The sequence below is a fragment of the Sciurus carolinensis genome, chromosome 15 (assembly GCF_902686445.1).
Source record: "Sciurus carolinensis chromosome 15, mSciCar1.2, whole genome shotgun sequence".
Lineage (NCBI taxonomy): Eukaryota > Metazoa > Chordata > Mammalia > Rodentia > Sciuridae > Sciurus > Sciurus carolinensis.
In genome coordinates, this window is record NC_062227.1 from 605,793 (window position 1) to 619,168 (window position 13,376).

Genomic DNA, 13,376 nt, shown 5'->3' on the forward strand with positions numbered 1-13,376 from the left:
CTTGTCCCAAACAGGGATCCCACAGGAGCACTGTCTTGCTTGCAGCAAACCAAATGACAACTTAGCAAGCAGTGGATTCTTAAATCTGGCAACTGGTATTGCCTTCCTGAGCAAGGGAAATTCAAAACCAAGAAAAAGCATTCTTGCTACCTCCCCCACCCCACCAAATACATGAGAAATTTAGCAAAAAGTATTGCTTGGCACTTACTCCAAGTAGCAATCCACTTGGTGTTCAAAAGATGAAAACTTAAAATACAAGCATATTCAAACAAGACGGTCAACAAGCATTTAGAAGAGCCTACTCATGTGCTGCAGCGTCTAGAAAGTGCGTCTGGCCAGCACCTGCAGCATGGATGCAGGACACACAGAGGCACACTGTTCCTGCAGGCCGTCGCTGGCCGAGAGGTGGACTGTGAGCTCGCTCTCCTCAGAATCTCAGCGGCAATTCCTATGATCTCTTTAAAAACGTTTTCTGCCCCTCCTGGCCCCTTTCAAGGGTCCCCAGCCGAAGCATAGCAGCAACAGAGGCCTGGCCAGCGCCAGCGCCCCAAGAAGCTGGTGCTACACCAGCCGCTCATGGGAACATCTGACACAGGCCACTTATCTAAGTTTGCTGCATCCTTCCTGTTGCTATGTGCATGTTTGGGCTTATTGTAAGTTTTTATGTTCACAAAAATGTAAATGAGTTCCACTATGAACTTACCTTCTTCAGAAAACTGATACAAGATGGAGCCTAGTGCTGCATCCTGAGAACTGAAGCTCAAATTCTCCAAAGAACAAGGCAGCATCTTCGGCTTAGCTACCGCAGGGCCTTTAGCAGGTTCTACAGTGCCAGCATGAGGAACTTAAGATTTTCATCCAGGCCTGACTACAGCAGTACAGACGGAAATCCCAAGAACCAGAGTTACGGACTCAGAACTAATACTGAAATCTGCTGCTAGCTTTCTTACTAAGTCTTAGACTGTCACTCAGAGACAGCTGCTAGAACTGGCGTATCTCCTCACTGGGCCTCTGGACTCACTGCAGGGACAACTGATTCAGTGTGTGTCACACACGGCCAGCGGCTGTCATTCCCAACGGAAGTGGCTGATCCAGACTTAGGGTTCACCATGTATAACTCCAATGGTACATGCAGAGAACTCAGTGAGGGGATCGGGCAACTTAATCAGGCCCAGCAGAGTTTTAGGTGGCGTGAACCAAGGATCTATAAAGAAACACAATCCCCAGAGACACATCTCAGAAATGGGGACCATCTGAAAACGTCAGCTTGAGTCCTTTCCTGAAGGAGCTCGCACAGCTGAGTTAACCTTTCGGAACTCCAACTCTTCAGACTGTGGTGGTGATTACTTACAAGTTCCTAAGGACAACAAGAATTTACTGATTGAAATCAGTGAACAGTACAGCTTTTCTGACCCACTGCTCGAAGGGCCTGATTCTTCCATGGGACTCAAACTAGAAAGAAATAGTTTTGTGAGCAGCGGATCTTAAGCACTGTGGCAGATCCAGCTGAGGGAGGATTTCTGCACAGCTGTTGCTTAAGGGCCCTGGTTCAACCCTGAATCTGCCCAGCCACAGGGAAACTGAAACTCCTGAAAGTCAGGGAACTGAAACTCCTGACGGTGACAGAGGACACCTCAAATTCATTCGCTCTGGCTCTGGGGAAAGGGTGTCTCTTCCTCCTCCTCAGGGTTTCACTCTGAGGGATCTATCTTCTCTAACTGAAAAGGGCTCCACACAACAGGACTGCCTCATTGCAGTCTGAGGAAACAGTTCAACATTGCGCCCCAAACCTACAAAGCAGCAAAGAGCACCAATGCTCGCGGGAAGGTCGGATGGAAATCAGCGAGACTGTGAAGCAAGAGCTGCCTCAGAAGAAACCCACTGAGCCTCTCTGAGCACAGCCATGAGGGAGGGACCAGGGCTGGAGCTGGGCCCGTGTCCCGCTCTGTCCTGAAAGGGCTTCTCTGGGCAGATGGATGAGCTGGCTGTGCGTGCCCTCGCAACGCTCATCCACGACTTCCAGGGGTGCTCCCTGGCGAGGACATGGGTTTCAGGGGGTGTTCCCTGGTGAGCACTTCGCTTTCAATCTGAGGTCAAAGTTCTGCCTTCGAGGAACGTGACCCTTTCTGACACGGTCTGAAGGAAATGTCTGCCCTACAATGGCACAAGTAGAAAATAAAAAGCACCCAAAATCAACTCCCATTCTTCTAAAAATTCAGGACGGCTTCTGACATGATGGAGAATTAAGGTGCTACTTCACACAGGTTAAAAGTGCCCTTAGATCTCAACAACACCAAGCACTCAGGAACTCTGTGGCCTGGAGCTGGTGCAGCTCGGCGGCTAGGCCGGGCCACTCGAGCTGCTGTCGAGCACACCCTGGCTTCCACCCTGCACCCTAACACCCAGCCACTGCTGCTGCTGCGCCCCAAACCCCAGGACTGTTGTCTGGTTTGCAGCTGCTCTCTGCTTAGTCCCTGAGACAGTACCCAGCTCTACAGGTACTCAGTACTACTGACGGAACAAATTAACCTACAATGAACGTGTGGGCAATCATGGCCACGGGACAGAGGGTGACAAACGTTGATCTACCAGGTGAAAGAGCTGCATTAGGAAGGACTGAGCAGATCACAAGACTATACTGGGCTGTGGCTCAGTGGTAGAGCACTTGCCTAGGAGGCACTGGGTTCAATTCTCAGCACCACATATAAACAAGTAAAATAAAGGTCCATTGACAACTAAAAAGTATTTTTAAAAATACAATATTTGTGGCTTATAAGCTGGGCTTGGGAGGCTGAGGTAGGAGGGTCACAAGTCCAAGCTCAGTGAGACCCTGTCTCCAAAAAAAAAAAAGAGCCTGGGGTGTAGGTCAGTGGTAGAGGTCCCCTGGGTTCAATCCCTAGGTCCAAAAAAAGAAAGAAAGGAAGGAAACAAAGTCATATCCTGAAAGTCACATTTACACAAAGGTCTTAAAAAGTGAACTACAGAAACTATTTTGTTGAAAAAACTAAAACTCATTCAAAACTTCAGTTAACATTGAAAAGTGCATACGATATGTCTGAAAGCTAACGGGTCTCAGAACATGCTGAAAGAGGAGCTGGCAACCTCTTTCTCATAAAAAATGGAATTTAAGAAAAATAAAATATGAGGTATTAAAGTTGGATGTTTTATCAAATTTAAGTTGACAAATAATAACAAAGCAAACAAAGCGGGAATGAGCAAAGGCACTGATGACTTATCAAGCGTCGCCCATGGCTGGCTCGAGTGACCCTAGTCTGGGGTCTAATCCTGGATCCTCATGGGGGAAGAAGGGAGTGGAGGGAAGGAGGGGACACAAAGTGAGATCTGGTGAGGATTCTTGTTTGTCGAACAAAGTAAAATCTTCAGCCCTTGCCAAGAATCAAGTCGTTGAAAATGCAGAAACTGGATGGGGGTGAACATCCACAGCAGGAGCGCAGCTGAGGAACAAACAAAGGAAGCAACGCTCCAAGGTCCCGTGAAAACACCCTCCTGGGAGGGAGAAGCCATGGTGTCCTACTGAAATTCCGTCTTCTGGCTGGCGCCCAGTTCAGCGTGGCTCCCTCAGGCTTCACGAGGGATGCGTCAGACCTGAGGGCTGCCAGCTGCTGGCTCTGCTTGGCGGCCTTCTGGAAAAGGCAGACCACAGCAGGTGTGGAGGGGAGCGACTGCCCTGCTGTGGGCTGCTGGCCCGCGCTTCTCGTCTAACACCTGTCCATTCGAAAGCGTGACTCTTACTGATAGAAATGACACGCCCAAGACTCTTAAAAAATGAAGGTTAAAGAAACTACTTTTCAATTAGAGTTCAGCCATCAAGTGTAGGAATTAGCCTTTAGTCATGTTTAATTTTTCCCAAGTATAAAATTATAATAGGAATTTGCTAAAAAAACACAATAAATGAAAGTCAAATAAAGACAACTGCTAACTTAACCATGCTAATGCAGTTTTCAAACATTTTAAAACGTCAGCATGCTGACACTACCATTTTATCCACTTCAGAAATGGGTATTTCCCAATACTGGGCAAACTGACAGCTGAGAAACTTCAGCTTTTAGAACAAACAAGGAAATAAAAAAATTCAGAAAGTGCTATAAGATCTGAAAACTAGTACTCATGGGATCTTCCAAAACCGCTGGCTTAAGTAACATCGCAGCTTTCCCCAAAGGGTCGGCGAATCATCAGGAAGGCTGCATCTTCAAAGGGTGGAAGACAGCACCTTCCTTGGCTGCCTGGGCCCACACCCCCACCTCCTCCCACGGTCCAGCAGGCAGTGACTTCAGATCAACCAGGTGGTGCACATCCCAATACGGGACACAGTGACGAGCCTACCTTAACCGAGATTTTCTTAAAAACAAACAAAAGTACACATGCTTCGATCTTAAAAGGTGGCAATTATTCTAGAAAAAGGTTTTGAAAAGTCACATTTCACATCAATTTTAGAATAAAGAACTCGATTAACATTTCCATACCTTTAACGTCTGGATCATCAATGTGGGGCTCCAGGTTCTCTATCATTTCTTCAAGTTCCCTCCTGGTGGCCATGCTGATGTTTGGAGAACATGACGCTGGGACTCCAGGGGCTGCTTCTGGTCTCTCTGGGCTGAGGCTCTCCCCAGAGTCCTGCTCCAGCTCTGTATCCAGATCTATTTCAGGAAGAGGAGTCCTCCAGAAATGGAAGGAGTTGTACAGCTCCTGATCTAAGAGAGCCGAATCGTGGCAGCTGGTGCCAGCCTCTGGCCGGAAGGTGGACTTGTAGTGACCAGGCTTTCTGTCATTCTCATTACTAGCTGCTTCCTGACGAGGTTCTGAGGACAAAGTACAAAGTAAAGAGCTGTCCACTGGAACACTGATTTCACCTGGAGACTTCCTAGATGTTTCAGCAGCAGGACCTTCCAGCAAGCTTTCCAGGTTGATACTGGAATTAGAGACTCTGAGATCTGAAGGAACATCCTCTGGCCTGATTTGTACATCCTCTAGGACATCTTGATTTCTGATCCTTTTATTGTTTCATTTGGGGGGGAAAAACACACAAAAACATGAAAGTATAAAAACAATTACTGGAAAAAAATCCGTGATAAATATTACACATAGCATTTTGTAAGTTAAATATTAAAAATTATTATCCATACAAATTGAATCATTTATGTCTATTACTGCTTTTTCCATCAGTTGTTCTTTGTTCAAAGATATAAATACCTATTAAGCATTAGTCTAGCTATTCAAGTATTATTAGTGGGGGAAAGTAACATTTAAGAATTCTGGGTGCTGGGCACAGTGGCAGAGGCCTATAATCCCAGAGGCTCGGGAGGCTGAGGTAGGAAGATCCTGAGTTCAAAGTCAGCCTCAGCAAAAGCGAGGCGCTAAGCAACTCAGTGAGACCCTGTCTCTAAATAAAATACAAAACAGAGCTGGTGATGTGGTTCAGTGGGCAAGTGCCCCTGAGTTCAATCCCAGTACCAAAAAAAGAAAAAAGAAAAAAAAAAATATGTGATTATTGAAGATTTTTTAAAATAAAGAAAAAACAGAAGCATATAAACTATCTGACAACACACTTCACAGTGTTTCCCTTCTGCTCTGTAACTATTAAACAGCACGCACACATCACCCAACGGGGTACAGCTGAAGAAACTGGACTGCCTGCTGGAGCCAACACTGCCAGTGCATTAACACAGAACTCCTGGGCCTCTGGGGCTTCTCGGTGCCCATTTACTCCTAACTCGTCAGAACAAGGACTGGCCGAGACACAGGAGGGGACCCCTTCCTTCTCAAAACAGCTTTTGAAGCTTGTGCTGTTGTGCAAAAATGAGCCTGTGTGCTCAGCGTGTTCTCTTATCATACTGCCCTTATTGAAAAGTGTTTTTCCTTTTGTTATTAAGAACTTTAGTGGGATAATGGTGAAATCTGAATAAAGTCTACAATGTTTTGTTAATCTCCTGCGTTGGTAATGACACTGAAGTTATGTACTGATTGTGTGTGCGTGTGGTTTTTTGTTTGTTTGTTTGTTTGTTTGTACTGGGAATTGAACCCAAGGGCACTCAACCACTGAGCCATGTCACCGGCCCTTTTTATTTTTTATTTTGAGACAGGGTCTTGCTAAGTTTCTGAGGTTGGCTTTGAACTCACAATCCTCCTGCCTCAGCCTCCTGAGCCACTGGGTTTATAAGCCTGTGCCACTGTGCCTGGTAATGTGTGCGTTTCAAAAAAATACGCAGTGACGTATTTAAGGGAGGTAAAAAGATTGTCTTGTCAAAACTCATTCTCAAGAGTTCCAAAAATAAACAGTAAGGCAAATACAGTAAAACATTAATATCTAGAGAATTTGGATGAAGGATATATATGGGATTCTTTGTGGTATTTGTACCATTTTTCTGAAATCATTCAAACCAAATTTTAAAATTTACAGTAACAGGATATTTCTCAGCAAAGGGAACAGGGAGGAATGAACACATAAACTTACAAGACCTCATCTAATATCTGACAAATATATGAAACTTCCATTTAAAACACACACAAAAAGTTCCTAGTTAAAAGGTCATTCAGAATGTAAAATTGTTCTAGGGGTTTGAAGTTCTCTGATCACTATCTCTACCTTAGCATCAAGGTGAAATTTTAATGTTCTCAGCAACAAAATCGAATAGGAAATGAACAGCTAAGTATTCTACTTGTCTAGCAAATGCAAATCACACGGCACATCCTAAAGGGACTAGAAGATACAAGCGTTCCCTAGTATGAGATCCTGGCAGGGCTCACTGCATGCATGGCTTCAAACTGACTGTGATGTAAACTCCCTGAATTTTACTTTTCCTGGGCTGGGTAACACTGATTCAAGATCAAGTTGCTCAGTGCCACAATTCTGACATTCTCACTTGCTAGACTTCAAAATGCTACCATACATCTAGATGCCCTTCAATTGATGAATGGATAAAGAAACTGTAGTATATATATATAACAAAATATTACTCAGTCATAAAGAATAAAATTATGGCACATGCAGGCAAATGGATGACGCTGGAGAATATCATGCTAAGTGAGATAAGCCAATCCCAAAAAAACCAAAGGACGAATGATCTCGCTGATAAGCGAATGATGATACATAATGGGGGGTGGGAGGGAGGCAAAATGGAGGAAGGAAGGACTTTATAGAGGGAAAACAGGGGTGGGGGGGTGGAGGGAAGGAAAAATAACAGAATGAATCAAACACATTACCCTATGTAAATGTATGATCACACAAATGGTACGCTTCTACTTCATGTACAACCAGAGAAACAAGTTGTACCCCATTTGCTTACAATAAAAAAAAATTGTAAAAAATTTTTTTTAAAAATGCTACTATGCAAAACAAACATGGTTTTGAAAACTGAGGCAACCATGTTTCTGCACAATGGAGGGAGGGTCCCAGCTCCCAAAAGATGTGGGTACAAGAGCACCAGAGGGTGCGGCAGGAGTTCATCTCCAAAGAATTTTAAATTTCTTGTTATACTCATGTAAGCTTATAAATGATATCCTCAGAGTTCCTCAGTACAGGACATGGGGCCTGAAAACCTGACTAGATATTTCAAACCAAAAACAACCTGTAAACACCTGGTTAAGAAGCACTGGGTCCTGCAGCGAGAACAAGGAGAACCCTCCAGAACACACCTTCCAAAGCCTGCTGTGCATTAGTTCATTCAACTAACCTAAGTTCTAATATTAGAGAAATACTCCCCAAACGGTGCCAAAAGCAATCAATCTCACATTTACATGTTGGCATTCAGCTAAGCCAACAACGCGTAGCACAAGCACTTACGGAAGATTTTCGAGATCAGACCCATCTTTCCTTTAGAATAATTCACTCAAAATTTCCTGTGCACTAACCAGGTGCCAGCTCAGGAAAGGCACAGACGTGAAGGGCAGCAGAACCAGATGCTACACTGGAGGCCACAGCCTGTCTTGGGAGGGACATGAATACACAACCGAGATGCGATTAAAGGCTGGTGCTCCAATTCCAGTGCTGACAGCAGAGACACAAAGCTCTGAGTTTCCTAGAAAAGGTCAAGAAGGGGTTCTTGCTGGTACTGTGTGTGGAGACAGTGAACATGTTGACATTCACTGTTAGAAGAGGCTACAGGGGGACAAGAGAGCCCCTAACAGAGCAGCCAGCATCAAAGCAGGAGAAGCAACAGGAAGTCCACGCAGAGGACAGGGAAGTGCTTTGAGAAATGCCTGTTCTGCATGACCTTAAAATCCACTCTGGAAGGAGACTTTATCAGCACTTTCAGTGAAGCATAAATGCTTCAAGGAAGCCTGATGGGTAAGGGAAAGACAAAATTCATGAAGTCATACTCTGGTAATCAGCAAGTCTTCACAGAGTACCGTGTGGCAGTAAATGTTTCCAGAGCCACTATACAAAAAACATCATACAGGGGCTGGGGAGACAGCTCAGTCGGCAGAGTGCTTGCCTTGCAAGCACAAGGCCCTGGGTTCAATCCCCAGCATCCCCCCAAAAAAAAATCATACAAAAATAAACAGCATTAGAAAGAGGGCCAAACACTTCCTAAGATATTGCTTAAGAAATCTGAATTCTTGCAGGACATGGTGGTGCACACACCTATAATCCCAGCTACTCAAGGCTGAGGCGGGACGCTCACAAGTTCAAAGCCAGTCTCAGCAACTTAGTGAGACCCTAAGCAACTTAAGGAGACCCTATCTTTAAATACAAAAATATTAAAAAGGGCTGGGGATGTGGTTTACTGGTTAAGTGCCCCTGGGTACCAAAAAAAAAAAAATCTGAATTCTCAGTAACTTGAGATAACTAAGTTCTAAATTTCCATTTATAGCATGTGGATCATAGTAGGTGCTCAGTTAATTTTTGCATATCCATCTTAAGAGCATAACAATTTTAAGACAGCTTAAAAATAAGCCAGTACAGTATATAAGGTAGGGCAAACAAGCTAATGGTTCTGAGACATAATTTATAGACTACATCTTTACAGAGCTAGTAAGTCAAACTATGCAAAAGCATTTACATTATCTGACAGAACTCCTTCCTCGACCAGGGGACTCTCCTCTCCACAATACCATTACCTTAATTCAGTAACGTCTAGCAATACAGAAAAGCTAATGCCCCAAGTAGTACTGCATTGACAATAAGACATACCTCATTACAATGGAAAAAGAATCCAGGAATTACACTCCTTTAAATAGCTCTTCCAATAGTGCCACGTACAGCAGTCAGCAAACACAGCCTTAATAGGCACAACAATGGCTTTTATCAGTAACAGTTCACCGGAACGCAACCAAGCCATCGTTCACCAAACGCACATGGCTGCCAAGGCAGAGCTGAGCCGTGGGATAGGGAATGACATTTACTATCTGGCTCTCACGACAAGTGTGCCATCCCGTCCCATCCAAGTTTTATAATTCACACCTGCACTTACTAGACCCGTTCCAGATTTAAAGATAAACGAAAGCTATGCAGCAGTCCTCAGTAGGTCCAGGTCGTAGTGGGAAAGCCTGCTGACCTCGGCAGCGGACATCTGCACCCCAAGGGTGACAGGCCATGTGCCAGGAGACGGGGTGGAGTGCCGTGTCTTCCTCGACAGACACGGCACCCTCAGGTCTGTTTGGTATGCAGCAGGACAGTAGGAGAATGGGCAAAAAGGCAAGCAAGGTGGCAGAGAGGAAGGACCACCAAATCAGAACACCAAGAAAGCAATGCCACCATACTGAGACCTAGAGAAGAGACACCCATCACTTTGTGACAAGGGACAACAAGACACTACGGTAGCTCAAGGGTCCCTGCAGGGCCACTTCCCACACCTGCTCACACGGGTCACTCCTATACAGATCACACGCATCCACGCACTAGGGTTCAGACCTTAAGAGAGGCCCAACAGACACCCTGGGCATATATCATCATAAATTCTAAAAACTAAACCAATGGAGGTTCAAAAAGTTTTGTTTTTTTTTTGTAGTTGTATATGCACAGAAAGCCTTTGTATTATTTGTTTATTTATTTATTTATTTTTTTTGCGGTGCTGAGGATCGATCCCAGGGCCCTGTGCTTGCAAAGCAAGCACTTTACCAACTGAGCTATCTCCCCAGTCCCTTGTTTATTTTTATGTGGTGCTGAGGATCACAGACCCTAGGCAAGGTCTCTACCACTGAGCCACAACCCCAGCCCCACAATACCTTTTTTCTATTTATTTACTTATATGTGCTGCTGAGACTCGAACCCAGTGCCTCACACGTGCCAGGCAAGTGCTCTGCCACTGAGCCAACAACCCCAGCCCCACAAATGCACTCTTAAATTAGGTTTTACTCCTTGAAAACTCATTAAAAGAAACAAAAACAAACCCTTTAAATTGCATAAGCATCACCCTGCATATTATAAATATCAACAGTTTACTAAGTAAATCATTTAGTAAATAAACTTATTAAAAATTCTTAAAATCTACCATTTAGTTTTCTTTGTGCCAGGTAAGCTACGTGTGATACATAGATCTTCTCATTTAATATGTAATAAACTATGTTTAAATAATGTAAAACTTAAAACTCTATATTTTTCTAGTAAATGCTCCAAAATGAATGTGTGTTATAAAACAGTGGAAATGATATTCACGAACACTCGAAACTGGAAAACAAAGTTCTAAAGTCATACCTGTGCTTGTCTTCTGTGGACGTGTCTTCTGAACTTTCGCTTTCTTCCTTGAAATACTGGCCTGAGCTGGATGGGCTAGCAAACGTGGAGATGAAAGGCCCCAGCGACTGAAAGGCTGCCTGGCGAACCTGGGGAGGAGGCAGCTGGTGACCACAGGGACAGAGCTTCTGCCGCACGCACCGCAGCAGGCTGCTCTCCCCAGCAGAGACGAAGGCATTCCAGGTAACACAGCACTTCCCAAAGAAACCCCATCTGAACGATAGGAATCCTTCAGCAAGGACTCTGAAACCTTTATGAGTTAATCTCTCCTTTTTACTTCCAATTTTTTCTTTTCTATTATTCAAGGGTGATCTGAGAACTAGAACCCCTATAAGGCATTTGTGAAGAGTAAGTCTTTAAAAAGTCTTGTTATAGTTTCAACAACAAAAAGAATAAAGAAAACCAAGATTACCAAAGAAATTATAAAGTAATAATGTTAACAAATGTGACAAATACATTTAATGTTTTCAGGAAGGAAAGGCCATCTAGCCTATTCACTACAAGGAGGCGGGACAGACCCGGTCCTGGGACACATCTCACACGACCTGAGAGCACACGCTCCTGTTCATGTGCTGGGCGTATCCAAGCGTCCTGGCTGGGTTCCCTGCGTGACCACGCGCAGGGGACCTTCCTTTCCTCCCTGTTGCTCCTCGCCTCCTCTCCCCCACCCCATTCCCAACTGCAACTGCACTGCAGTTCTTAATGTCACTTGTGTGGGCGTCACAGAATCCCACTTCATGGATTTCTGCCTTATTTTCAAAGTCAGGCTGTTTGAAGAGTCTCACGGGAGGAAGGAGGACGAACACAACCCGGCAGGGGCAGCACGATGGCAGAGGAGTGTCACCCTTGAGCAGCACAGACCCAGCTCTCTCAGGGCAGCATCCCTTTCCTACAGTTCTCCAGAAACTTCTGCGAGTTTTGAAGGAAGGACTGTGTGATTACGTGGATTTTACAAAGACAAATACATACAAGGTATATCTATTAGTATTTACCTACTTGGAGAATATGCAAAAAAAGGACCCAGCTGGCTTTTCCAAAGTCTGGAATCATACACTTCATGGGAAAAAATGTGTGTGTGTGGACTCAGTTTCCCCTTTGCAAGACAGCAAGCATTACTTCCATAAAAACATAAGATGTGATTTTTGAAAATACATGTCTGAGTTTACCTTTTCTGGATATTGTTGAATCTCTAAACTTGCTCCCAAATAAAGGTTGTAGAAAATTTACTTAGCAATTTTAAAACTGTCTATAAAGAAAAGGCCAGGCCCAGAGGGTTTCTCCACTAAATTCTACCAAACATTTAAAGAATTAATACCACTTCTTCACAACCTTTCTCAAACAAAATACAAACGAGGAAGGAACAACTTCAATTACAACAACTTAAATTACAACAAAACTAAATAAGCAAAGCCATCACAAGAAACATGAGGACCAGTGTCTTTTATAATATGGATACAAAGCCCCTCAGTATAACATTGGCAAACTGAATCCAGCAACACATCAAAAGTAGTACACGGTCAGGCATAGGGGCACATGCCTGTCATCCCAGTGACTTAGGAGGCCAAGGCAGGAGGATAGCAAGTTTAAGGCCAGCCTCAGCAACTTAATCCTGCCTCAAAATTAGGAGGAAAAAAAAAAAAAAAAAAAAAGACTGGGGATATAGCTCAGTGGTAAAGCACCCCTAGATCCAATCCCCAGTATCAGGGGGGGAAAGTATATCCTACAACCAAATGTTCATATCTGATCACATCTACTATTACTTAAGGAATACAAAGTTCTTAAAAAAAAAAATGAATGTTGTACATCAGTGTCAACTGAATGAAAACCAACAGATTTTTATTTGTAAAGAAATACCATACAGTTAAGAAAAGTAGATTCTTAGGGCTGGGGATGCAGTTCAACGGTAGAGCACTTGCCTAGCACATGTGAGGCACTAGGTTTGATCCTCAGCACCACATAAAAATAAATAAATAAAATAAAGGTATTGTGTCTATCTACAACTAAGAAAAACATTTTTTAAAAAAGAAAAAGATTCTTAACATAGTTGTCTTTCTACAGGCTAGAATGTACTATTTTACAAAAATGATAAAACCATACCCAACGTGAAGGATCACTGATCAAATTAATAAACAGGGCCGACAACTTGGTCCGTCGAATCTCTTGGCAGGTGGCGCAGGACACGGCCATGAAGCACTCAGCACAAGCCTTCCGGACTCCCCACACGTTATCAGAGCAGAGCTGGAAAAACCTGGGCAGCTGCACGAGAAGGGCAGGTCAGGCAAACTGAGGAGGGCACACGTCCCTTCTTTCTCACCTTCCGCTTTCACAGTGTTTTAAACACTGGATTTTCTTAAAAGAGTGATTTTTAACGTTAATACGCCGTTTTCAATGAATCACATGTAAGCCATAACTGACTCGCAAACCCCAAACACTCAACAAACAGAGCTCAGCGCTATCTCAGGCTGGTCCTGGACTTATCTCGCAGAACAGAGCCTTTCAGAAACAAGTCATGTGAACTCGGACGTCAAACATACGCATCCCACATACTACTATTTAAAACTAATCTGCTGTAGATTTAAGATACCACCAAAATATTGGGGGGCTGTAATAAAATTAATTCAAATGAATTAATTTACTTCATAGAAATGGGAATGATAACAATGAATTGATGACTGTCACGTGG

At 43.9% G+C, this 13,376-nt stretch overlaps 1 protein-coding gene across 6 annotated transcripts in view; it reads right to left on the reverse strand.

Moving 5' to 3' along the window:
• The window catches only part of Ppp4r1 (protein phosphatase 4 regulatory subunit 1), a 51,797-nt gene that overhangs the window by 10,560 nt on the left and 27,861 nt on the right, over nucleotides 1–13,376 (reverse strand). For all 6 annotated transcript variants that reach the window (XM_047527004.1, XM_047527002.1, XM_047527003.1 and 3 more), the window contains 3 exons: nucleotides 12,791–12,949; nucleotides 10,655–10,782; nucleotides 4,485–5,011 (listed from right to left, as the gene is read on the reverse strand). In XM_047527004.1, the coding sequence (XP_047382960.1) occupies nucleotides 4,485–5,011; nucleotides 10,655–10,782; nucleotides 12,791–12,949 (814 nt within the window). The remainder of the gene's footprint in view (nucleotides 1–4,484; nucleotides 5,012–10,654; nucleotides 10,783–12,790; nucleotides 12,950–13,376) is intronic.